The sequence below is a fragment of the Camelus bactrianus genome, chromosome 6 (genome assembly GCF_048773025.1).
Source record: "Camelus bactrianus isolate YW-2024 breed Bactrian camel chromosome 6, ASM4877302v1, whole genome shotgun sequence".
Taxonomy (NCBI): Eukaryota; Metazoa; Chordata; class Mammalia; order Artiodactyla; family Camelidae; genus Camelus; species Camelus bactrianus.
The window spans coordinates 45,745,932-45,770,316 of record NC_133544.1 but is presented as its reverse complement, the minus strand read 5'-3'; the positions used below and the strand labels follow the sequence as shown (position 1 = coordinate 45,770,316).

Here is a 24,385-nt window from a genome sequence, read left to right as displayed (position 1 = left end):
GGTTTAGTGAAATTGTCAGCATCTTGTTGTAACTGTAATCAATTCTCTTCCACTCAAGAAAGTATGTTTAATGTAAGTGAGAATAATATCATTACTGCAATTTATATTTAAAAACCTCCATACACTAATAGTGTAAATACTCTAATCACCATACACCTCATAGCTGATTTGATGAGTACACTGCTAAGATTTAGAGTAATTGCCTTAATACATGAACCTTATAAGAATAAGTGCCCATTGGGAAATACTCATATGATGATATAAGGCAAATTTGAGAATTCCCTTCAACTTAAAAATAATTCCAATCCAAATCTCTAAAATACTTTTTAAACTAATAAGCTAAGCTTGACCCATTTTCTTAATAATTATGTGTCAAAATACATAGTAAAATGTGTTTGAAAGATATTCAAGGTGACAAAAGAAATCCAACATGCTAAAGACTATTTATTTATTAATGGACTTGTTCATATATCTTCCTTTTTGAGACCATAATTGTTTGATGAAAGACAGCAACACTCTACAGCTCATTACTCATGAAAGGAATAAAGGTTGTCAATGGATACTCCCTGTTTTGTAAAAACATAGAGATAATATGATCACTTATATGATATGCAGCACAAAGAGTATTTTTGCAGTTGTTGTTTTAAAATATGCAGAACTTCCCTGAACTGTAGGTTAATATAATATCATAATATGCTGCATTGCTGCTCTTCCTTTGGAATTGTCTTCCCCCTTAAAAATGAATTACTAAAATCTAATTGATGAATGGCTCTTTCTCCTCCTGAAAAAATTTACCTTTTCTGAATTAATCTTTCTTAAAAATCCTATCATTCTACCATTCACATAGCTTCAGTAGCTCCCCATTTTCTAGAACAGCTCTAAATCTCACTGCTTGTTTTCTGTCTTACCTGCCAACCCTTAGTAAGCCATAGGGCTTCTGTAAAAAGCTCTCTATTCAACTTAGACAAGTCTTTTGATCTGTTTAACACTTGGCTCATTCCCTACTCCTTGCCTTCCCTCTTTCTCTTCAGGAATGACTTCCCCATTACAATACCCATTCAATAATGTCCCATTCTTCTAAGGTCCAATTTAGGTTTCCTGTTCTCTTAAGTCCTTCCTGATTTCTGTATCTTTTATCCATCCTCCATGTCTCTGAATTACAGTGTGTGATTTATTCTATTTATGTCACGACAAAAGGTCCACTCTCTTACGTATGTAGCTAAAACAGTTTGAGGTCAGTACCAGGTTTTATGTATTTCCTCAGTAGCTCCCACATCATGTGACATTTTAAAGTATTTTAGAGGTACTTAACGAATTCTTGATTGATTGATGGAGCACCAATCAAGGTTACTAGGCAACCAAAGTAAGAAAACTATTGATGAATAATCACCTCTTGATTATTCAAGGCTTAATTATAAAGTATATGAATTTAAAGATGATTTTTCAGGCATGAACTCTATTTCTAATTTAAAAAAACACACAAGAAACAATAGGTTTTTATAAAGTGAACACATACTGGTTACAGTAATGATACAGGCAGGTAAAATATTGGAAGCATCTGGAAGTCTCGAGTAATTTGTCCGTGCTATGGCTTTCCTCTATTATCAATAAAGAAAAGGCTAGTTGGCTCTATAACAGAATGTCCTTTTGGACCTATATTCTAACACTTGTACTCCTTATAGTCTTGTGGGTAAATCATATATGAAACAGGCACATATTTTTAAATATGTCATCATACCGTATAGTAAGCCCACTGTTTTTGTCCATGATATAAATAAGTATAAATTTATCTCTAATCGCACTCTGTTAAATAAAATGCTCTTTTTTGCACTGCACACTTGTTTTTACTGACTCACCTATAATAAATCAGGAGATGTTAATAAAACAGGACTGACAATGTTTTACAAATTTAGTAACAGAGTGGGAAGAAAGCATGTATTAAAAATAAACATGAGGTTAAAATACCACAGCATTTGCATTTGGAAATTCTAAGGGGAAATGTGCACACACACACACACACACACACACACACACACACAATGCTTTTTTTATAAAGAGTTACAGAAAATCTTATTACAATAGTATTGTGACTTATGTGAAACATATGGGGAGAGGCAGGGTTGCGAGGGGTAGCAGCTCTGGAGGGCTCAGTATTGGAAGATGGGGGGCATGCAGTGTCATTCAATCAGGAAAACAGATCTGGCAGGCACAGCAGTGGCTGTTCCAACTTCCCTCTCCCAGCAGGTGTTGCTATGGCACAAGAATAGTCTCTGAGGGATTCAGGGGAACACAAAGTGTAAGATGAGAGAGCAACACAGAAAATCGTTCTCGGAGTGGCATTCATATTTTCCCTGTTCCACAAGCTCCAAGGCCAGTTGCAAATAAACACAGGTCTATTCTTGCAGCCTCATAAACAGATACGTGCCTGGGACCTGAAGCCACGATTGCTTACAGAGCCTTTGCTGACGTTTAATTTTCAAGTATCTTGAATTGTCACGATTTTCACATAATTTGGTTTTCTAACTTGAGCTTATGAGAAAATATTTTCTAGAATCATTAAAATAAATCTGCATTAACAAGAAAGTTCTCTACTAACATTTTTGGGAAAAGATACAAAAGCATACCCTTTCCCCTGTTCAATCTCCCTTTGCTGATTTATTGGATGTGTTTCTCATGCACTGAAATAGAGAGATGAATGGTGGTCACTGACTAAATATGTAAGTCTCACATGTGAAAACTTGTTTTCTTTGAGACAACTTAAACAAACAAACAGAACCAAGATACTTCTGCTTGCTAGTGACTCAAATTATGTTAACATTTTAGCAAGCTAGCAATCTGGACTAGACTGAAAAAATTGGAAGAAACATGAACTGCAAAAGAAGTGCTTTTTTCCCTTTAATAAGAAAGCGGATGTTATAGTAGTCAAAACATCAAATAAAGTGCCAAGATCTTTAATTACTAAGCTGTGACTAGATCATTTGATGAAAAGATAATCAATCTATAATCATTTCTGGGAAACAGGGGACCAATTCCTGAACTTAACTCTCTACTGATGATCAAATTCCATTTCATGTTTGGTAAGTTTTGCGTTGTTGTTTTTTTTTTTTTTTTTGAATAATGCAGAGTAAAGCTGGAAAACTATAGTTATTTGAGTATAAGCAATTGATTAAGAATGTCAACTTTAAAACTTGGATACCATATTCTAAATATGTATTATACAGAGGAAAAGCAACAAGCTGGAGAAAGTCCTATAGCTTAAAAGTTAGCTCAGAAATTCCCCAATGTCTGCAATTCTGATATTCCAAAACACATTTGTGTTCTTGCATACTCACTCTTAAAAATGGTGCCATGACTTATCCAAATACATTTAAATGTGCATATAAATTCACTATCCCTGAAATTAACATTTTGGGAGTAACAAAAGCAGGAATGCATATATGAAAACTTACAACCTACGCTGGAGCTATTACCAATTCATTTTAACACATATTTCTGAGCCCCTCAAATACGTAAATACGTTTAAGAGTGGGGGCAAGAGAGAAGACAGGCCATTCACTACTTACAAAAATTACATTATGCACTATGGAAACTGATAAACAGGGAGGATTCTTAGTAACTGATAACTACTCATAATCATTTTAGAATCAGAAGGTCTTTTTAAATTGACATGGAGCATTTGGAAGAGTTATACGTTTACAAATTTAGAAATCTGAGTTGCACTCAGGGCCTAACCACGTACTAGCTGTGCGATCTTGGGTTGTCTTAGTCTGTTTTCTCATCAGCAAATAAAGCTGATGAAAAGGAGGATTTAATGAGAATTTAAACGTAAAATGGCATAATGCATATTAGAGTGCCCTCTGAAGTGTAAAAGTACTTTAACTCGTGTAATATACTTGTAAAGAGCAAGGCTCAGGTCTGGCAGCTGAGATTCAGATCTTAGCTCCACCATCCACTAGCTGCAGAACCTTGGGAAGTTTATCTAACTGGTTATCTCTCAGGTTACTCGAAGTGAAGTGAGGTACATAACAGTACCTACTTCATATTTTTTTTAAGAATTAAACAATATAATATACATAAAGTCTTGAGCACAAAGTCTAGCATAAAGTAAACCCTCAGGATATGTCAGTTATTACATTTTCTCCTCAATGCTTTTTTTGGGGTGGTATCGATGACTCATTGTTCTGCATATATTTCTGTATTGAGAGCAAAGATTTTGTTTTAGTCACACCTATGATATCTCAAGTACTGAATGTGGAAACACATAGGGTCAACAAAATATTTTATAAATAATATACAGATATTTGCATATATATAAATACATCTCATTGTCAGCTGTCTTGGTGATATGTATGCATTTCAGATGAGAACACTATTTGATGAAGATAACCTTTTGAAAAGAATAGGAATGAACTTTCTTAATCTGAATAGTCAGAGGCATGCCCCAAAGCCATCCAAGGAAAGAAGGTTGCAGATTTCTGCCATTAGACATAATCTGATCTGTGTGTTTGGATACTGTCATACAATGACACATAATACAGATATCCTAGCTCTCATTCTGTTTCTATGAAGTAATGAGATTTGGACACTGCTAAGTACATCTATTCCTTCCTTATGAGGATGACAAAATGTCAGTGCTGTCCATTTTCACAAAGGTGAGGGTATTACCATGAAAGCCAGGGCCCAGTTAGTAAAAAAGGAGCTGTTTGATCATGTTAATTATGTGATTGCTTTCCTGTGGATAAAGGAATTCTAAATTAAAAGGAGGAAAAGCTATAAACTATATATCAAATATGCTTAACAGAAGCACAGCAAAAGAAAGATGCTTTAAAGAAAGCCACAATTTATTTTATTTTCTGGAGCAACTGTTGCTCACAGTGGTAAACTCTTCAGTGCCGAATGGCTAGAAAAATCAATTTGCTTCTATAATAAAAAGGCCATTTGTCTACCTGTAGAATCCATGTGACACTGTTTGGCTTTTTATAAATGATCACTCTGAACAATGCCTGTGGTTTACAAATTCCCTAATTACGCTACTGATTGTATGCCACTGAATATGCCTTATCCTGTGGAAATAGACACCACTGCTATTTTAATAAACATTTTTACAAAAAAATGAAGCTGGCTCTTTCATGCTTTGTCAAGAGCAAAATGAAACAACCAGTGAACACAATGTTCCATCAGCAGATCAGGACCGCATGTTCTTTAGAGCAAATGAGGTTTAATTAAGAGATTCATTAGAAGATAACTGGTCGATTAAAAAAACTGGAGGAGGGTTTTCTTATAACACATGGAGACTTTATTAACAAATATTCCACAAATGCATGATTGCATTTTATGATCCATTCTGCCAGTCTGCAGAAGCATTGAATGCTACGATAAAAATATGAGCCTAATTTTAAAATCACATTAAAACTTGTATAACGTCATTGATCAGAAAGATACATAATTCATTCTGAGCTAATAAGTGTGTGGATAGAGTTTAGCACTATTTTATTAATATGGTTTTACATTGCACTGTATTCCTAAGCAAGGGTATTTCTGTTTAAATGTCAACTAAATATATTTTGTTTACAAGTATTATTTAGACAGTCTTAGTAAAAGTGGACTACTTATGTTTCATTTATACTGGACTATAAGTCACACTAAATGCTTTTCAGATGCAGAAGCTTGAACTGCTTGTCATTTTATTTCTACCTCACATATTTAAATTACCAATATATTTCATATTGAGCATAGAACATTTTTTAAAGTGCAATGATATGCTTCTCATTTCATATCCTTATAATCTCGTCATCATTACTGATAGAACATTCCTAAAATTGGGGAAATTCTGACCTATTTACCTGACTTGTTTATGTATTCAAGAGGAGTCTGGTGTCTTAGGTCTTCCCTTCCACTGCAAACCACTGTCTTGTCCCCTTTACTAAAGCTTTCAGTTCTAAGCCTAAGCTGTCTCTTAGGCTGACTTTCACCCAACAGGACTACCCAAGCTCCAATTCTTTCGTCAAAAAGGTAAGAAGGCAGATACAGTATGATTTGAGGTTTCTGAGATGAATTTAGTTATCAAAAATACATTTCTCGCAGTTTATCTCTGGAGCTTGAAATCGCATTACTTGTGCTTATTCCGCTGAGAGGCTGTATGTTTTATATAAAGAACCCAGGTTCTGCAGTCAGAACTGACCTATGTTCAACACTGTGAAATGCTTCAGCACACGGTAATGCTTTGTTTCTTAAACTGGGTGTAGTTATTTATGTGTATACACTATCTAACTTTCATACTTACAATTCATGCATTTTTCTGTGTTCTTGTTATGCTGCTATTAAGTTTTTTAAAAAATATACTTCACCATAGACAATGTAATCTATACTTGTGTGCTGTAAGTTTTAATGTATATTCTAGTAGTACTGTTAATAGGTAAATCACGCCACTCTGGAGTACATACCCCAGATGTGGTCAAGTAGCATTTTAAAGACACAAACTCTGGGTCCACGCTTCTCAGGAAGCTAAGACAAGTATCATCATGTTGAGTTGTACTACAGGATTTTTAATCTAGCATAATGTTGAAAGTGGTCTTCTTTAACAAAATGAATACTGCTCAAGGTATACGCCTAGGATAGAATGGGGAAAGACCTCACCCGATTTTAATGAGTGGGATGTGAGATGGGCAGATGGGACAGGACATCGTAATGCTCACTGAAGTGGTGTTCTTGGAGTAGGGGAGAATGTTGTGCCCCATCATCGACATAACACATGGTTACATGATCCAGTGAGAATGTTATCTGAATCCCTCAGAATATTTTAATGCCTGTCTACAGTGAACTTTTCACTCAATGCCCTTGTCAAAGGGAATAACTGAATATCAGAATCCCCTGAGATAGTAAAAGAAAATATCCATTTAATGTAAGATGCTGCATACTCTTATACTGAATTTGGAATCTGAGATTGTAAACTTAAAGCAGGATGTGGCTGTAGGAAGTGAACAAGTACCTAAGCTTCGAGGCCCCATTTCCCCTTCAATAAAATGAAAGATGGGGTAATCTATAAATAGCCTCAGTATTTAAAAACTATGTCAGTAACAGACATTTAGAAATATTATTTTAAAATTGTTTTACAAAATAGGTCTCTGGGGACCTGCACCAACAATCTTTTATTTTTATTTATAAATAGGTATTCTGAATTCATAAATATCCCAAAATTGTGCCACACCAATTCCAATTGGAAAGATATCATAAATTTATTTAATCTTTTTTTGTAATCTGATATCCTACAATGAAGGATAAAAAATTAAGACTGAAAATTAACGAGATCTTTTTATATTAAAATGTATTCATTCGTAAGCAGATATTGGGGGGAAGTTTTTTTGCATTCATGGTAGTTCTAACTTCTATTTTGGAGCTTTTAAAAGAAATAGCTTTGATTTAAAGCCATTCCAAACTGTAAAATGAAACCTAGACACAACAAACAAATTGAATCACTATAATAATTATTCTTTCTAATGCCAGAGATGTAGGATTCTAGATCTGTTGCTATCTCATAGAGTAAAATGGTGATCAAACTGTTAGTCTATGCATCTAGTCCCCATGGAAACTTCTGTTTATTTCAGTTGATAATGGAAGCTTGGTAGTGTCATCTATGGACATAAAAATCTTAAGTTTTATCGTAATTACATTAATAGTGAATCTATCGCCAATTCCCATGCCTCTATCTTCTCCTCTAGTCAAACGATCCAGAGTGAGCCTCGGTATTGTAGCTTTAAATAATATGCCCTGATTTAATTCCATTCTCAACTATAAATTTGATGGAGACATTTATTCATCAGTTAACGAATATAATTTTCATAATTCTTTCTTTAATGCTAGTAAATTATTGCTAGTTATTATAATTTTAAGCACAAATTATGGAATTAACTAAAGATGTTCAGTCCTCATTGGATTAGAAGAATATATATTCAATTATTTAAAATTCAAATAGTTTCCATGTCCCCATTGCTTGCATTTAGAAAAGTATGAAGGGTATAAGGAATCATAAATTGAGTATTCTTTCATATTTCTCTTTGATTTGCTCTTATCTTAATGCAATCTGGAAATTACAAAAAATGTTTAATTTTGTCAAGTGAAGGAAATCCTCAACACATGACACAATGTGTGTAAATAGACAACAGCTAATTAATCACTGTTAAACTATAACGTGTAGAACCTTTGTTCTGATATGTGGGGAAAAGGTGTTGGATATTTTAAGATAATAATTGGAGGAAAATTGTAAATCTGATGTCATATGGATAGATTCCACTTTATGTGAGAAAATTCTAATATAAAAACATGGTTAATGTTTATTGAACTATCACAGAAAATATAGAATTAATTTAATGCAGCCAGTCTTTACATTTATGCTCTCCCCCAAAATAAGCAGTAGAAATATTGATATAATTTATGCTTCTCAGAACAATTTATAACTTCCTGATAAGGAAGGCCAACGAAAATGTTTCAAATATTTCTTCTCACTTCTTTAAACAATCTCATTGAAAAGAGAATTAATACAATCATTACTGTCTGTAAAATCTCTCTCTCATTCTCTGTCTCCTTATCACCATCCCTCCCTCCTTCAATTCTCAATCTTTCACTAGAAGAAAAATGAGTGCTCGCTTCCACTATCAAAATCCATGCATCACTATTAAAGTGCCTGAGACAAATATTCTCTTTCACATGACACTTCATGCTGTTGAAAATGTACCGAAGGCCCTAAAGATGCTGCAAATACAGGAAGTTTTCCACTGGATATTCCCCTCTTCCACACAAGCAGAGGAGCTTTTTCCTTGATTTCCTTTGACCGCTCTTCTTTTTTTAATTTTCTTCATGGTTTCTTCTTCGTCTCCCTTGCCGTTGGATGTTTTTTTATCTTTGCTTCATATTCTCTTGTTGAATATAAGCTCATCCACTTCATGCAACTGCTTGTGAAGTCTATGCTTACTTCTGAACTTTCTCAGTTATCAAACCCTGGTTTCTAAATGGCCACCAGAAACAAAAGCATGTCTTAGCAACTCTTCAGGTACAGCTAATCCCAAATCAATGTGGCCTTGCAAACCTCTCCTAAAAATCCCTCACTCAGAATTTGGCATTCCCATATTCTGAACAACCGAAGTATAGTATTTCGGAATCACAGAAGCATAACATACTTTGGAAAGGATGGAAGAACTCATCCAAACAAATAGTTTTCGATTACATGTGTTTAACACTGTGTGCATATGTGTATGTTTGCAAACTTGAGTCAGAACCTTTGTCCAAATATAATCTTAGAAGTCCTATATATAAAAGAGATCTATGTTTTGCTCAATTTGAATTTGGAAGGGGAGGAAAAAAGGGTCAAATTATCAGCTGCTTACTTCCCTTCCCCCTGTAGTTCAGTAGCCCTTGAGATCAGTTTTTAAAACTCTCTAGTTAGCATCGGAACACCATTTGGAAATCAGTTACTCAGCTGATCTCTTTATCCTACAGATGGAAAGCTTTGAGGTTCAGCCAGACCAAAGGTCATAATGCTTTTAAGTGTAAATTTGGGCCCGGACCCAAGTCCAGGGCTCTTCACTACAGTGAGCTGTCTGATGTCAGTCAGGCACACTCAAATTGACTTGAGAGCATTGGTCACTGACTTCACTGCCCATTAACAAGGTTGTGAGTGTTCTTCAGCACCTCATCTGATTCCTATCAATCTCTTCAGCTGAATAAATAGTGCCCTCCCCCATACTACACACACATTCCAACTGGCAGACTCTTTTATTTTCTTATGCTCCTTTTTCTCCCCCATTCTATGTCCTCAAACTCTTTCTTAAAAGTATTCTAAAGGTGTGGTGGAGGGAAAAGGAATCTAAGATGCAAAGAAGTTAACTGACATCCCAGATGTAGTTCACAAGTGAGTTTCGTGCTTTTTCTATGAGCTAAGCTTTCATATTATTTCATTTCTCACCTGACACATCCACAAGTAATGAGTATCTCCACTGCCTTAATTTATTTCCTAACAAAAATTATCTGCCTTCTCGCTCACATCATCTCTAAATGAGTTACTGAATACCTCCTAACAATGCAAAGGTAGTCTACACTGTTGGAGTAACAGAGGAAAAGTTTTCTTTCCCCAGCTAACTGATTGTGAAGCTTCTGGAATGTCTCCTGAAACACTCCTTTATTTCTCCACCATTCTTCCTCTAAAGGTCTCTTTTTGGAACTCGGCAGATTCATCCAATAAATAGCGCCCCCACCACCAACCAAACACCAATCTTACCCCTTGATAAAATTCTATGATCATTCTTGATCATGTGAAGGACATCTAATTACATTCATTTCCTTCTAAGATCCAGGGCCATATACTCGTCCTCCTTAACCTGTCTCAGATGTCAGCTGCTCTGTGGAGCTCTTCCTGACTGGACTCAATCATTTCATCCTGAATGCCCCTATCTCACTCTGACAGTTTATAAAGCAAATACTAGACTCTATCTGTTAATACAAAATTTTAAGTGTATGGGATATAATATTCGTTGTGAATAGGCTCCTATACATTTTTATTTCTCCCTATAGCCCTTTCCTATAGTGGTTGTTGGGCTGAAGGTATACTACATTTCACGAATTAATGTCAGAATTGTGGATGACAGCTCGACTTAATTTCTCTCTGCCCTGTTACCACAGTTGGCATTATTCTTACTTACATTGCCAGTTAACCTTGCCTCTCAAAGTTAAATTTCCAACTGCAATCTCCCTCCACCAAGAACAGATTATTTGACTGAGAACTTGTGAAAGAAAGGTCAGATATACCAAATGGAAAGAAAACTATACCAATGACTTAAGCTGTAAATACTGTGTTCATCTCTTGCGGTGGGTTTCCTATCTTCATGAAGAAAACTTCAGAAGTTTCAGCAAGTTTCTTTAAACTGCTCTCATTTGATCTCTCTCATTTTCATACTTTTATTTTATGTATTTTTCAGTCATTTCTCTCATAGGTCATTTAGCACATTCTAATATGGCACGTGGTAAGCCAGAATTCTGGAGGTATCTTTACTCTAAAAATATTCAAGCACGAATTTTTGACTGTTTTAATTCTTGATATCAAAAGGGAACCAGACTTCAGCTCCAAACACTGCAATCTTCATCAATACTACCTGAAGCTAAACAGTAACGACAATAATAATATAAACAATAATATTTGATGTGGACAACTGACATTTCTCAAACTTACTTTGGGGTGAGTATAACCATCTTTAGAAAATTTTGGTACTTTTAAAATTATTTTAAACACACAACCTGAATAAAAACCTGTACCACTTATTCAAATACAGATTCCAGACAAGTCCCCCAACCACTGCCAACACCCCGAGATTATTGTGTTTACAGGTCTCCTACGTAGAAAACCTGCATCAGCTACAGAACAACACAAGACTAATATAAATGAGCACAAGAAATAATTCCAAATTATTAATACATTTTTATATAAAACACATTTAATTTAATTAAAACCTATTTTCTAATAGGGATGTTAAGTATAAAATATTCTACTCGGTAAATTTTTATATACCTAAATATGAATTTTATAACCGTGCCTATCATGTAGGCTGACGATGCCATTCTTTACTGAAAAAGTATAAATGATAGAAATTAGGTATCTCTGTGAGTATGCTACAGCCTAATATTTCCTAAGGAATATTCTGTGTACATGGTCAGTAAAAACAGTATTTTGCAGTTCAATGTCTCTCTGAGAAGTTCACCAAGCACAATAGCAATTTAAGGATCTAAGAACCACAGTACAGATACCTGCTAGCCAGGTTTAGTTCCAGTCCCAATGCTATAGGTTAAGAGCCATTTTCAGTGTCTATGAAAAGAAAAGTGGGAAAAGCTTAGGAAGAGAGAATTCAATGCCTTTTAGGGGGATAGCTTCCCTACTGATGCCCTGCTCAAAACACTATGCTTCTTCCTGGCCCTTATCAGGGACAGGTACAATATGCCTTCTAATAAACGCAAGAATCATCTGAGAGACAGGAACCTTCAATGCCTAAACTGTAAATTCAATCAGTATGAAGCCAGTCCTGCCTAAGGCCAGTGTAAAAAGTAGCCAGTCTTTCATTCAGAAAAGAGGAAACTGACCCCATAACCAGGACTCTAAAGTTCAGAGTATATCTCATTTTTTTACAGTTGTGCTTTTTTATTGCTTCTTCAACCATTCAAAATTTAAATATATGTATATAGAAACAGAGATAAAAGATAGATAAAAGAGTTCACAAACGGAATAGAGACATAAAATCTTGTATGGTAATAATGAGACTTGAGCAACTGCAAAGGAATCTCAGGAATTCTTACAGCATGATTCTAGAACTTGGATACCCTAGCCGAGAATGAGCCATTTAACAAGGCACCCAGTCAAAAAACAGTTGACCCTTGAACCATGTGGGTTTGAATTGCATGGATTTTCAATAAACACATACTGTAGTACTTACTACATGGTCCTCAGTTGGTTGAATCTGAGGATGTGGAATCTCAGATATGAAGAAACCTCAGATATGGAGGTCTCCCATTACAAAATTACACTTGGATTTTCCACTGCTCAGAGGTCAGTGCCTCTAGCCTCACGTTGTTCAAAGGTCAACTGTATATACATAAATGAGACATAAGGAAAAACTGAGACTTTAGAAAATATATTAATGTTTGCATAGACAACAGTTACATGTGGGTTTAACTTAATTTCTTAATAAGTTCATAGAGTTCAGCTTTGTTATGATTTTATTTCTTAATTAACAAGATTTCAGAAGTCTAGGTTAGAGGTCAGCACACTATGGCCTGTGGGAAAAATTTGGCCCACCATTTGTTTTTGTAAATAAAGTTTTATTGGAACAGAGCAGTGCCCATTCATTTTACTGTCTGTAGTAGCTTTCCTACTATAATAGTAGAGTAGAATATTTGCAACAGAAACCATACAGCTTGAAAAGCTGAAAACATTTACTATCAGACTCTTTACAGAAAAAGATTGCTGCCCTCTGTTCTCTGTAATTAATTTGGAGGTCATGGGCTGAACCTCACAATTTTGGAGTCAAGAAAGAAAATGATTTTTTTTGTGTCTAGTAACTCAGGAACCCATTATATAACTTTTGACTACATGGAAGCTTCCTATGATTAAATCATTGTCAGGTCTTACATATGTCAGTCTAACTTATGACCTCCTCCTACATAAAATGGCCATGACTCACTATATTCATTCCATAAAACTTCAGTTTTAATCAGCAGGATTTCATGGGTTTCTACTCCTCCCCCTTGACTTGAAAAGGGCAAAGAAGCAAATCCAATTAGAGACTTAATCATTTTTCTTTTGCTCTCATGCTAATTAACTATTCTTATTAGTTGTGTACCATACTCCTGTATTATCAAGAAGTTTCATTTCACAAATGTGAATACTTGTTCAGACACTTAACTGTCATAATTATAATAACTACATCAGATAGTTAGCGGCAAAGCCAGTATTTCAAGGTAATTTTCTAAATTCACCACCTCCTCTGTGCACCTATGTTTACGTTGCTGCCTCTGGTTTAATCCTTTAAACCTCATTCCATTTTCTGCTAAATAAAATGCTCCTATACTCAAACAGGGAAGGAAAAATATCAACAAATTTGTACTGAGTCTTCTGCTATATCTGCCCACCAGATGTCTCATCACGGAATTCCACAGATCACCAGGCTCACTGTTTATATTTTCTAGGCATGATGCAGATGCTTCTGAGTTTACTGTACACCTACAAGTTTTCAAGTCATGCAAAGGAATATATGCAAGCTAACGAGCACCAAAGGATTTTACGCAGAACAATACTGGAGGAAGCAATGGAATATTTTTCTGCAAGCCCTCTGAAAATTAAAAATATACTGTAACAGTTATACTTGTGTAAATGAATAATAAACAAGTAACAATATTTAAGGGTTGATTTTAACTGTTGCCAAAAATTTAGGCTAAAATATACATGCATTTGCCAGCAAGTATGTGAAGAATTTTCATTCATAAGATTTAATTGTACCAATTAAAATTTCAGTATATTTAATTTTTTAGTTGATAACTTACAACAATCGCTATAATGTTTTTTTTAAGTTACCTTCAGTCTAGCCATATAAAATGTAGCTTCATTAATGGTAATAATAAAATTGAAATAAACCAATAAATCCTGCTTATATTAATATCAGTCAATATTGATTCTACAGTAAAAGCAAGAAATAAAGTATCACATAGTATTTCTGGGACATTCTTCATCCTGTATGTTTTGCCAAATGTACCCTACCTTCACTGTCACTAGCATAATGGCTCTTCTATCAATATTTCACTCAAAGGTCATTTTTTCTGTAGAATTTTCTTGTGCCCACATTGACAAAAGCATTCACAATTCTTACAGAAGGCTGATCAAACTTTAAGTACAGCATCCATCTCACTATATACTGTGCCTAACTTCTAAGTCATCTGAGAACTAAGTAACTGGACAACCTAGACTGAAAGCTCCCTAAGGGTGAGGTCCATTGCCTGTCACCATGTGACACAGAGTCAGACACAGAGCAACAACACAGTAAAAGAACTTCCAAGAAACATGAATTTTAAAATGACAGAACAACAAAAATCTCACAATAAAGCAATTTGCAGTTTTATAGAATCAGGAGGAAAAAATATTTCTAATGCCGAATTAATGTGAAAAGAAGACAATCTATTAATACATATATCATAGTTTTCATTATTCAATCAGACGCATGAGGCAAACTCCAAAATACATGCAGCCTCTCTTCAAAGTTTTTTTTTAAATCAAATTGTCTTTTACATATATTAATAATTCTATAAACTAAGATTTACCTTCCTGAGATATTTTATATTTCAATTTTAAAGCCCTCACAAACACATCCAGAGATGTAGTTCTGTCATTGAAAGAGAAGTTTTCCAACTTAATTAAGTCTCATGTATGTCTCTTAAAGGACAGTTAACAACTACGATTCAATGTAAGATTCTGTATGAAAAACACAAGGCTCATTTTTTTTAAGTTTAAAATAGTCCCCTAAATTTGCTTACATTTAGCATACAGAAAATGTTTACCCCATAAGAAAACCACTGACCACTTGGTCAATTCTAAATTCCCAAACTAACTAGCAAAACTCAGAGTCTAAAAGAGCCCCACACATTTACTTATGTCTTAACAGTGGTTTCCTTCTCTTTGATTTCACTCACCCAATCTGTGGGAATTTCCTCTGAATCCCACCTATCTGGTTCACAGAATTAATATAGGTCAAGATTTTCCACCATGCTTTAGCTTGTTCAAACTCTATCCCTGGTAATATCTCTAAATTTCATATCAAAGAACTTGTTTAAGTGTAGCTTCTACTGTGCAGGGATAAAAATAATTTTTATTGATACCAATTGAATCACACAATCTCAGATCTACAGGTCTTTATGCTACATTCTGGTATTCCACTCTGCTGTAAGCAAAATAAAACATCAAATCCAGTTTCAGCATGACAACAGAATATGTAATCTCCTTTAGTGACTTATCCTTTGGGTTAAACATCACCTTCTGCAGGTCTCTCTATCAAAATACAGCCCCCTGTGCCAGCCAGTCCCACAAGCATGCCCTATGTAGCACTCTTAAAAGGGGCCCACACTCAGTTTAATGATCTGATACTGCCATTAGGAAATTTTTATTAAGTACTGAACAAGGGACATATGTTAAAAATTTTTCTCTCAATACCACAAATTATAGAGCCAGTTCTGCCCCTGAGAGTAATAACACATCCATTAAAACACAGTATAAATTGGTCTATTGAATGACTTTTCTTAAAGTCAGTAGGGAATTACAAGATTGGGCAGAGAGACACCAAATACCTATTTTGCAGAGATAATAATAGGAGGGGGAAAAAAAACCTAAAAGGAAAGCTATATGTACAAATTAGCTCACTTAAAAAAAATTAATAGTTGTTTATTGAGTGTCTTCTTAGTGTCATGTGTTGTTTCAGATGTTAAGATTAAAAACAATGAACAATACAGACAAGGTCCAGACTTCATGGATCGTCCACTTTAGGGAGGAGACAGACAATAACCAGGTCTGTCTGTGGTGGGTCAGAAAAGGGGAGTGTATTGGAAGAGGATTTAATACATCTCCTTTGTCTCAAGCACTGTAACCTCTGGTAACCAACGGTGGCAGTGATTTAAAAATGAGACATTTCTTATTTTCTGCTTTTCTAATCATCTTTTGACATTTTCCTTTTAAGATTTTTAGAAATTTTATGAATCAGTGCTAGTCATTTACATCACACAGTTTCAAACAGGCAATTTAACTAGTGTATATAATTAGGAACGTTGGGACTCATTTTGTGAATAATCATATAAGCTCCTTTCTCCTCTCTATTCTCTGCTCCCTTCTTTGTCTAAGTTTAATGGTATTTGAACTGTGCTCCCATCAGACAAGTCTGTTTAGATAGGAGCATTGATTCTTTGCAGATGAGTTTGTGTCACTGGTTCCAAAAAAGAAACAGGCAAACAAAATCAGGCAAACAACCAAACAAGCAAAGCAATGCTCATAATTAAGTGTAGACCAATTCTGGAAAATTGTCATAAATAAAGACATATGGTCATGGATCTTATAAAATTGTTCCTAATCTTATGGGAAATATCATATGTGGGATGTCTTCTACTACACTGATGTAAGCATTCAATGGATATTTGCTGACTGAACGAATACATAAATGAAGGATGACAGACTGAGCATATCAACAGCTTTCCTTGGATATCCTAAAATGAGTTCATCTCCTAGGGCAAGCACCAAGTTCAAAACACAGATTAGATAAAAAAAAAAATAGCTATTGTTGTGTTGTGTTGTTTGTTACCTAGAAAAGGACATCTGTAGAAATGCGTGTACCCTTTATCACCCTAAAATGGAACATCCCTTATAAATAATACAGAATGGTAAAAAGTAAGCACGTTTGGTCAGCCTGAAGTATGGACCTATATCCCTTAAGGAGTAAAATCAGTTCAGTGTTCACTGCAATTTGGTATCATGAGGACACAAAATCACAAGTCAACGTGTTAACACACAAAAGTTAAAATGCTGCCCGACTAGAAAGGAGAAGCCTACTGTTTAAATTCTCTCGAAACAGAGTGTGTCTGCTAGTCACGTTTGTGCTCTGTTTTTAACACATATTATTCACCCTAGAATTATATACAAATCCCAAATTAAAATTCAATCTGGGTACAAGCTGGCAAAATAAATAAAGCTACTTTGGAGTTCTCCAGATGCATACTGATTGTGATTCATAGAATCACAGGGCTTTAAAACATCCTAAGAGCTAATGTGTTCTCCCATACCAAAGCTCCAGAGTCGTCTTCATCTGTAGATGTACATTTAATTGAGAGAAAATTGGTAACATTTTTCATCTTAACCGTTAAAGAAATTTCACTCCAATATACTTCTATATTTAGTCATTTTCACTGTGAGTCTATCATAAGGTTCTTCAAAACATCACATCTGATCACAATTTTAACATCTTTATCATTGGTTCTTGTTGGTAGAAAATACATATTTTATATACCTTATCTTAAACTGTCTCTCAGTATTTTCTTTTTAGGACTAAACAGTTTGTTTGTTTCAAATTTCTGAAAATTGTTTTAACTCTTTAGATATCTTGTATTTAACTTTGTTAATCAATATATAATTTTAGACTTTACAGAGGGTTCCTAGTTAATAATAAGAAAACTTTGTACTATTTAATTCAAAAGCCTGTATCTATCATGGCCAATGCTACTAATTTTACTTGCACTATTTCTGTAAAACCTTGTGTAAATCTAAATAAAAATAAATAAAAGAAGTAGCAATATCTCTTAACGTGATATTTTTGGGAATCTGGAATGTTACGAATCTGGTATCCAGAAAGTTTTTGAAAATAAGAATGTTCTTAGCTTGACTGAAGAATATTTTGTTTGCTAAAAGTAAAGAAATTATTTGCAATGTGAATATATATCATAAATATGCTTCTTACCTGTGCTGCTGGATATATTAACATCAATACTGATATCAGATATTCCTCCTCCTTTCAGAGATGCTACACATGTGTATGTCCCAAAATCCGTGAATTTTAAATCAATGATGTCCAAGTTTGTTGTTCCCGGGGAGACATCTGGATCAGTCTGCGTAATAACCATCCGCTCAGAACTTCTTAATGGACGACCATTTTTAAACCAACTAAATGTTAACTCCTCAGAAGGAACAGCTTCTACTTGGCAAGATATTTTCACCTCACGCCCAATCTGGATGTTGTCATCTTTGTGATAAGGATCTGGTGTGATCCAAAATCGTCCTTTTTTTAGTGCTAAAACATAAAAATTCCATAAAAAGTTAGTGTTACTTTCATAATGTTAGGGATTCATTCATCCTAGGTAATCATCTCTGGGCTGAAATAAAGTAAAACAAAATAAAATAAAATGTATGTATGTTTCTCCAATTTCCAAGTAGTGTGCATATTAATGAACCTCATTAAGGTAATCTAGAAATAATCTGAAGACCTAAATCACTTAGAGATTCTAACACTTATTTTTATAAATTGGATAATATTTTCCAGTAATATAACAAATACCAGCATATGATACTTAAGTCTATACATGATGCTTAAACATTGTTGCCAGTGAATTTTAAACAAGTGATTAAACAGGTTTACATAAAGTCATTAGGGAGTTAATAATATGGATCATTGTTCTTCACCTATGCCATACCTTAATTATGGCACAATTTCTGAAACAACTTAGATATTGTACAAATTTCGTTTTAAGGAAAATTCTTCTAAGGTTGTATCTACATGCTGACCAAAACTAGCTTGGTAAGAATTCAGTCAGTTCATATACATGAGATATTTTCATATAGTATTGAAGGAACCTGAATTGGAAAAAAAAATTTTTTTTTCAAAAAATTTGCTATGGTGGCTCTATTCCACCACACATAGATATTTCCAGTACAAACTGTTTGCTGGCTGTCTCCTGCAGATGGCCCAAAGAACCTCCTGGCAGAGGGCTTGGGACACATGCTCGGTTAGTGTCCTAACAGTAGTGCTTTCTGGGTCTAAGGTCAGCACTGTTCTCACAACCTGTGTCAGTGATAAGGACGACCGGAAGCTGCTGGGGAAGCATCTCTTGGCTTCTTAAGGGTTCCAGTCCTGAACCGTGAATGATACCATGGTGCTCAGAATGGATGACAGTTTCCTCCAGTGTATGGCAGCAATACTCTCATACATACAGTTTTCTCTTTTTCCAACACCCTACATGTTTCCTTCTCCTTTAAAATCACCATCTTTATATGATGAAATGTAGCCTATGCAGTGAAACATAATTATCCAGAATAAAATATTGTTCATTCACTTTTACTATTAAACCTAAATATATGATGACACTGGCAAAAATGACATGAATTCAGAGAACCTGCATATATTGGAGATCTTCTAATTGCATTCTGGGTAAACTTTCTTGAATTTAATTTGATTTTCCTCAGTCCAATAAAGGCCGGGAAATACCATAGAAATCAGTTGAATTATTTAAGAATGCACTAGAGAGTAATATATTTTTAAATCTTAAATATATTTGCCATTGATTTTCTTTACTGTTCAGCTCCAAATATTTTAATCTGCTTTCTTGTTTGCATCTTAATGAGGAGAGATAAATGAATATCAAAAAAATGTTTACTTCTTCCTTTTTATTCAAGAAATATTTACAGGGTTTTTGTTCAGGACTCAGCACTAGGCAAGGACCTTATAACATGAGATGAACAAAACAGACAAACTTGACCCTCATGTATGGCAAACTGTGTACCCAGAGATTATAGTCCAATTTATCCACCCAATGTATATGATACTTATGACTAGAAAAACGACATACTGTATACGTATGAAATGTTTTATAAATCTGAAGAAATCTGAATCTTAGAGGAGAATCCTCAAAAATATTGTTTAGAAAATTCACAAAGCTTTGGTCTTAATGAAAACACCAGAAGACAAATATTTAGATCACATTCTCATATTGTTGTTTGTTACATTTTCTACAGTAAAATGCAACTTATGAAACTTATTTATTCATAACCATAACTTTGTCAGTACATAACTCTAGGATGAATCAGGAGACATTATGGCATTTTATTACATAGCTGCATATTTGTATTTTAATATGGCACTGAAATATATGACTTTACATTATAGCTAGAAAGGGAAATGCACTGAAAATGTCCATATCTGGCTACTCTATTTGGTATATAATACTGTGCACCTGTAATTCAAATGTAAATGAAGTTCTATAGCACAAAGCAAATCATAAGATCATAGAATGTCCTTTTCTTTTTTTAATATGTTGAGGAACATTTACTTTTGTTAGCACTCACATTTAAATGACAGTTTCATCTCTTTTGGTAAGAATTTTCCTTATTCTGTTTCTATAGAAAAATAATAAACCTAAATTAAAAAATTTAAATAGGTAACTCATAATTCTGAAAGATCAAATGTATATATTAATTTATTAACAATTTCATATGAGGGAACATTTAGAATAAATTTCACTCTAAAGTTATATGTTGGTTGACACATACAAACAAGACAAAAGATCCTGATGTTTTGGTGAGTAACATTTATTGACTAGGCAGCTCATGTTGCCCAGCTCTGTTCTCTGCACAGTGGCATATCACAGTGATACTGACATTGAGAGAACTGCAAACTCATCACGAAAATTAGATTTAAACTACTTAACAATTCAAAAGCCACTGATAAAAAAAACCCCAAGAAATCAATATCTATGTTATACGTCATGGACTGTTTTATTCATGAGAAATAACTTTTAAAATCCAAAGTAAAAAATATTAAATATTATAAATCTAGTAGTCAATACATAAATAAGATTGAATATATGATACAGTTATATCTTTAATAGAAGCAATATAATCTAGTTCATTTTAAGAATGAACTCGTTGCCACAATTGTTTGTTAATCTCAGTAACAGACAATTCTACGATTTGGCCAAAGTCAATTATATTAGTTGTTCAAATGACAGATTCTGAAAACAAAAAGAGGGACAAAGTTTGGCAAGTGAGCTAAACATAAGGAATATCAGGACAAGTAGCGTGGATCATCTGACTGGAGAGCCATCTCTTTGAGTTTGTTTTATGTTAATCCATGACAAAATATCTGGTTTTGTGTACAGAACAGAAATGTTCTAAGGGGAACAACGTGTGTGCATGTGTGTATGTGTGTGTGTGCCCATCAATAGTAACAAAGGACAGTTATATTCATTTGATTTTCTAACTCTGGCTGCTCAGAAAACTAAGAGCATAGTTCTGTCATCTAGGCACAGGTACATTAAGAACTGGAAACCTAATTCTGTTTTTTCATTTCTATGTGGTCCAATATGGGCAATCTAATTTTTATGGGTCAAGTAAATCATCTATAAAAATAAGAGGTGATAGTATTAGGCTCCCTTTGAGACCCATTGTGAGAAATAGCTTTTTAACAATAGTGTAGAGCTTTGAAAATACAAAGTGTTTAATATAGTTAATCAACTGGGAAGCAGGTTTCTTCGTTTATAATTAAACACTCTCCTTCTCAGTGAACAATTTACAGTAGTTCATGCAATGCTAATTTAAAGTCATTTCCTGCTACCAGTTAAGATTTTAAATGCTTAAAAATCAATCTGTGATTCCTACCAGAGTATAACAGGGCTCCAATAGACATAACAAGACTCTATAGAACTAAAGAAATTCTATGGAAAAAAGAGAGGAGAAATCCCTTTCCCCAAATGCAATTTTTAGCCTGAATATAGAAAATCCCTTAACACCAGCCTGAGAGAACATTAGATTTAGCTTAATGTATCATAAATTGTGATGGATGAACCTCAAAAGGTACTTGTTTAGTCTGGCAATGCATGTAAAGAACTGGCATCATGCTGAGCCTCTGTTCTGGATAATCAGGTTAGAAACATTGCAATATAACCCACAGTTCCCTTTCACAGTATTGTGAGAGCTGAATGCAAACTTGGCCCACAATCACTTTCGACAGGTGACTTGCGAGGACATTGTAATTGCACTCACTGCAGTCCCTCTACTTTGAGACTTACAGAGGTGCTCTGCGAATAGAATAAAACCAGTGTACAAAAGCAAGGCCGTTGCAAAGAACTGGGTAGGGCTTGCTGCTGACCCTTCTCTAGAAAGAAAACTGGAGTTTTGCTTGTGAATATCTACAGTTCTGAGGAAGGCTTAAATTATTTAAAATTAGATAACTTCTTGAGTTTATCCTTGAGTGAAAGACCATTGACTCTGGAGAAGTGTGGGCTTGTGGTTTCCAGGAATACAAGATCATTGCAGATAAAGACAAAGAAGAGTCTGTGAGATTGTATCTTGCCTACAGCTACAGACTTAAAATTATAAAATGTACTGATTGTCGAATGTTCCATAAATTATGCAACACATAGTAGTTCAATGTTAAAATAAAATCTGTGGATAGAACAAAAAATAACTTTAAATTAAATAGCATTTTTAAATATTTTAAATTTTAATGAGAAAGCATCTCTTTGGAGATGGAATATCAGGTGTCAGCTTCTGAATCTCTGCCAAGAATCCATTTCACAAGTATGATGAGACACAGAGAGACCACTCCAAGTAGATAAATTAGTTAAAAATCTCCAGATATACCACTTCTTATAATCTCAGGAGGATTCCAGTCAACATGAAGCACTGGCAAAATGTTGCTGAGAGGAATCAATCTAGAAATGATTAATAGTGTAATCAGATAAATAAAAATTGATTTTCTATTCATTTATTCTCTGTTAAAAGACAAAAATATTTGAGTGGAAAAAAAAAGAGTATTTGCTAGTCCTACTGGATGTCAACTGAATAAAGAGGTGGAAATACATTGTATCAGCCAAGCAACTTAAGAGATCGTAAATGACAGTAGATACAATTTGTTCCGTTATAATTAGGTCAGGTCCCTGTATTTCTCCTCAAAGAGACTGTGAACACCCAGGGAGGGGGCCATGCCTTACTCCTCTTTATTGTCGCCAAAACCTGAACTCAGTTCCTTGTTATAGTTGGTATTCAATAGTTTTCATCAAAATTAATTAAATTTGACAATCCAAAGCGTTAACTTTACAGATTTCAAATGTTTCCATTCAGTCTGTCCTGTCTCTGTTAACTCTGTTTCTGTTTGGTAGTCTTGTGTCCTGACACGCATGGAGGGACATGGGATGAAGGAAAGAGTAAAGAATTGACGTCCTCTAGGATTCAGGGGTTTTGTTTTGGGAGCAGAATATATTTGATAAACAAACAATATTAATATAGTGTTACATGTGAGGAAGGGAATTCTGTACAGAAAAACTCAGGAAACCTTACACCACCACACCTACTGACTAGCTGTTCTTCTGTCCTGGTCATATAATGTGTTAGGGACATCAGCTTTCTAACGTGATTATCAGTTACTCATCCTTGCTTTGTAAAGAAAACTGAATTTCATGCAAAGGGCTTGTTTACATGCATTAGAGCTCAGTTGACAATTATTTCTAAGGAAATATTTTGGAAAAGAGAAGAAAACTGACATCTAAACACAGTTATATTATCTAAAATACTATTTGCCTAAACCTGTTTGATAAAAAGGTTAACAGGGATCATGTTAAAAGAAAGAAGAATGATAAAGTTTGAGGATTGACTAGATTAGTAAAATTTTGCTTTTCAGAGCTTTGAACATGCAAACATGCACAATGCAACATTCTTAGAGAGATCAATAGTACTTAAGAAAAAACCCTTATTTTGTGGAACATCTTTCAAGATTAGTATCTCACAGAATAAAGTAAGAATCTATTAGTTGATGTAAATCATTGAAAATACTCTAAAATTAAATTCCATTCTGATATTTTAGGCATTTCCATTATGAGCATCACAAAATGTTAGACAAGATTCAATTCTCCAGTGAAAATAAAATTTACAATTAAAAACTAAAGGACAGGGAAATATCTTGATTTTTTTTTAAGTTAAGATGTGTCTAATGGCACAATGAAGTTATAAAACATATTTCAGAGTCATGTAATACAGTGTGCCTTCTTCCTTTTCCAAAAAACCAGGGTTTCTTAAAATTGAATTATCAGTTTGTTCCTATCTTGTAAATGCACATTTTGAAATATGCAAATAGCATGAAAAACGAATTAAATGTATTAGCTTCTATGCAATTTGCAATTATGGGTATAAGCTAGAACAACTTAATTTAGCTCAGTTGCTTGAGGAAATAATAGTATTTATTTATTTACACTTTATGTTATTATAGAAAAAGTATTTAAAGTGTATGAGAAGTATTAAAACTTCTGGAAGATGGATACAGCAGTCTTTTTTCTTCTTCCA

At 34.2% G+C, this 24,385-nt stretch overlaps 1 protein-coding gene across 1 annotated transcript in view; it reads right to left on the bottom strand.

The window, feature by feature from the left end:
• Nucleotides 1-24,385, bottom strand: part of MDGA2 (MAM domain containing glycosylphosphatidylinositol anchor 2) — a 693,384-nt gene that overhangs the window by 165,224 nt on the left and 503,775 nt on the right. The window contains exon 7 of the mRNA XM_010967002.2: nucleotides 18,018-18,347. Within this exon, the coding sequence (XP_010965304.2) occupies nucleotides 18,018-18,347 (330 nt within the window). The remainder of the gene's footprint in view (nucleotides 1-18,017; nucleotides 18,348-24,385) is intronic.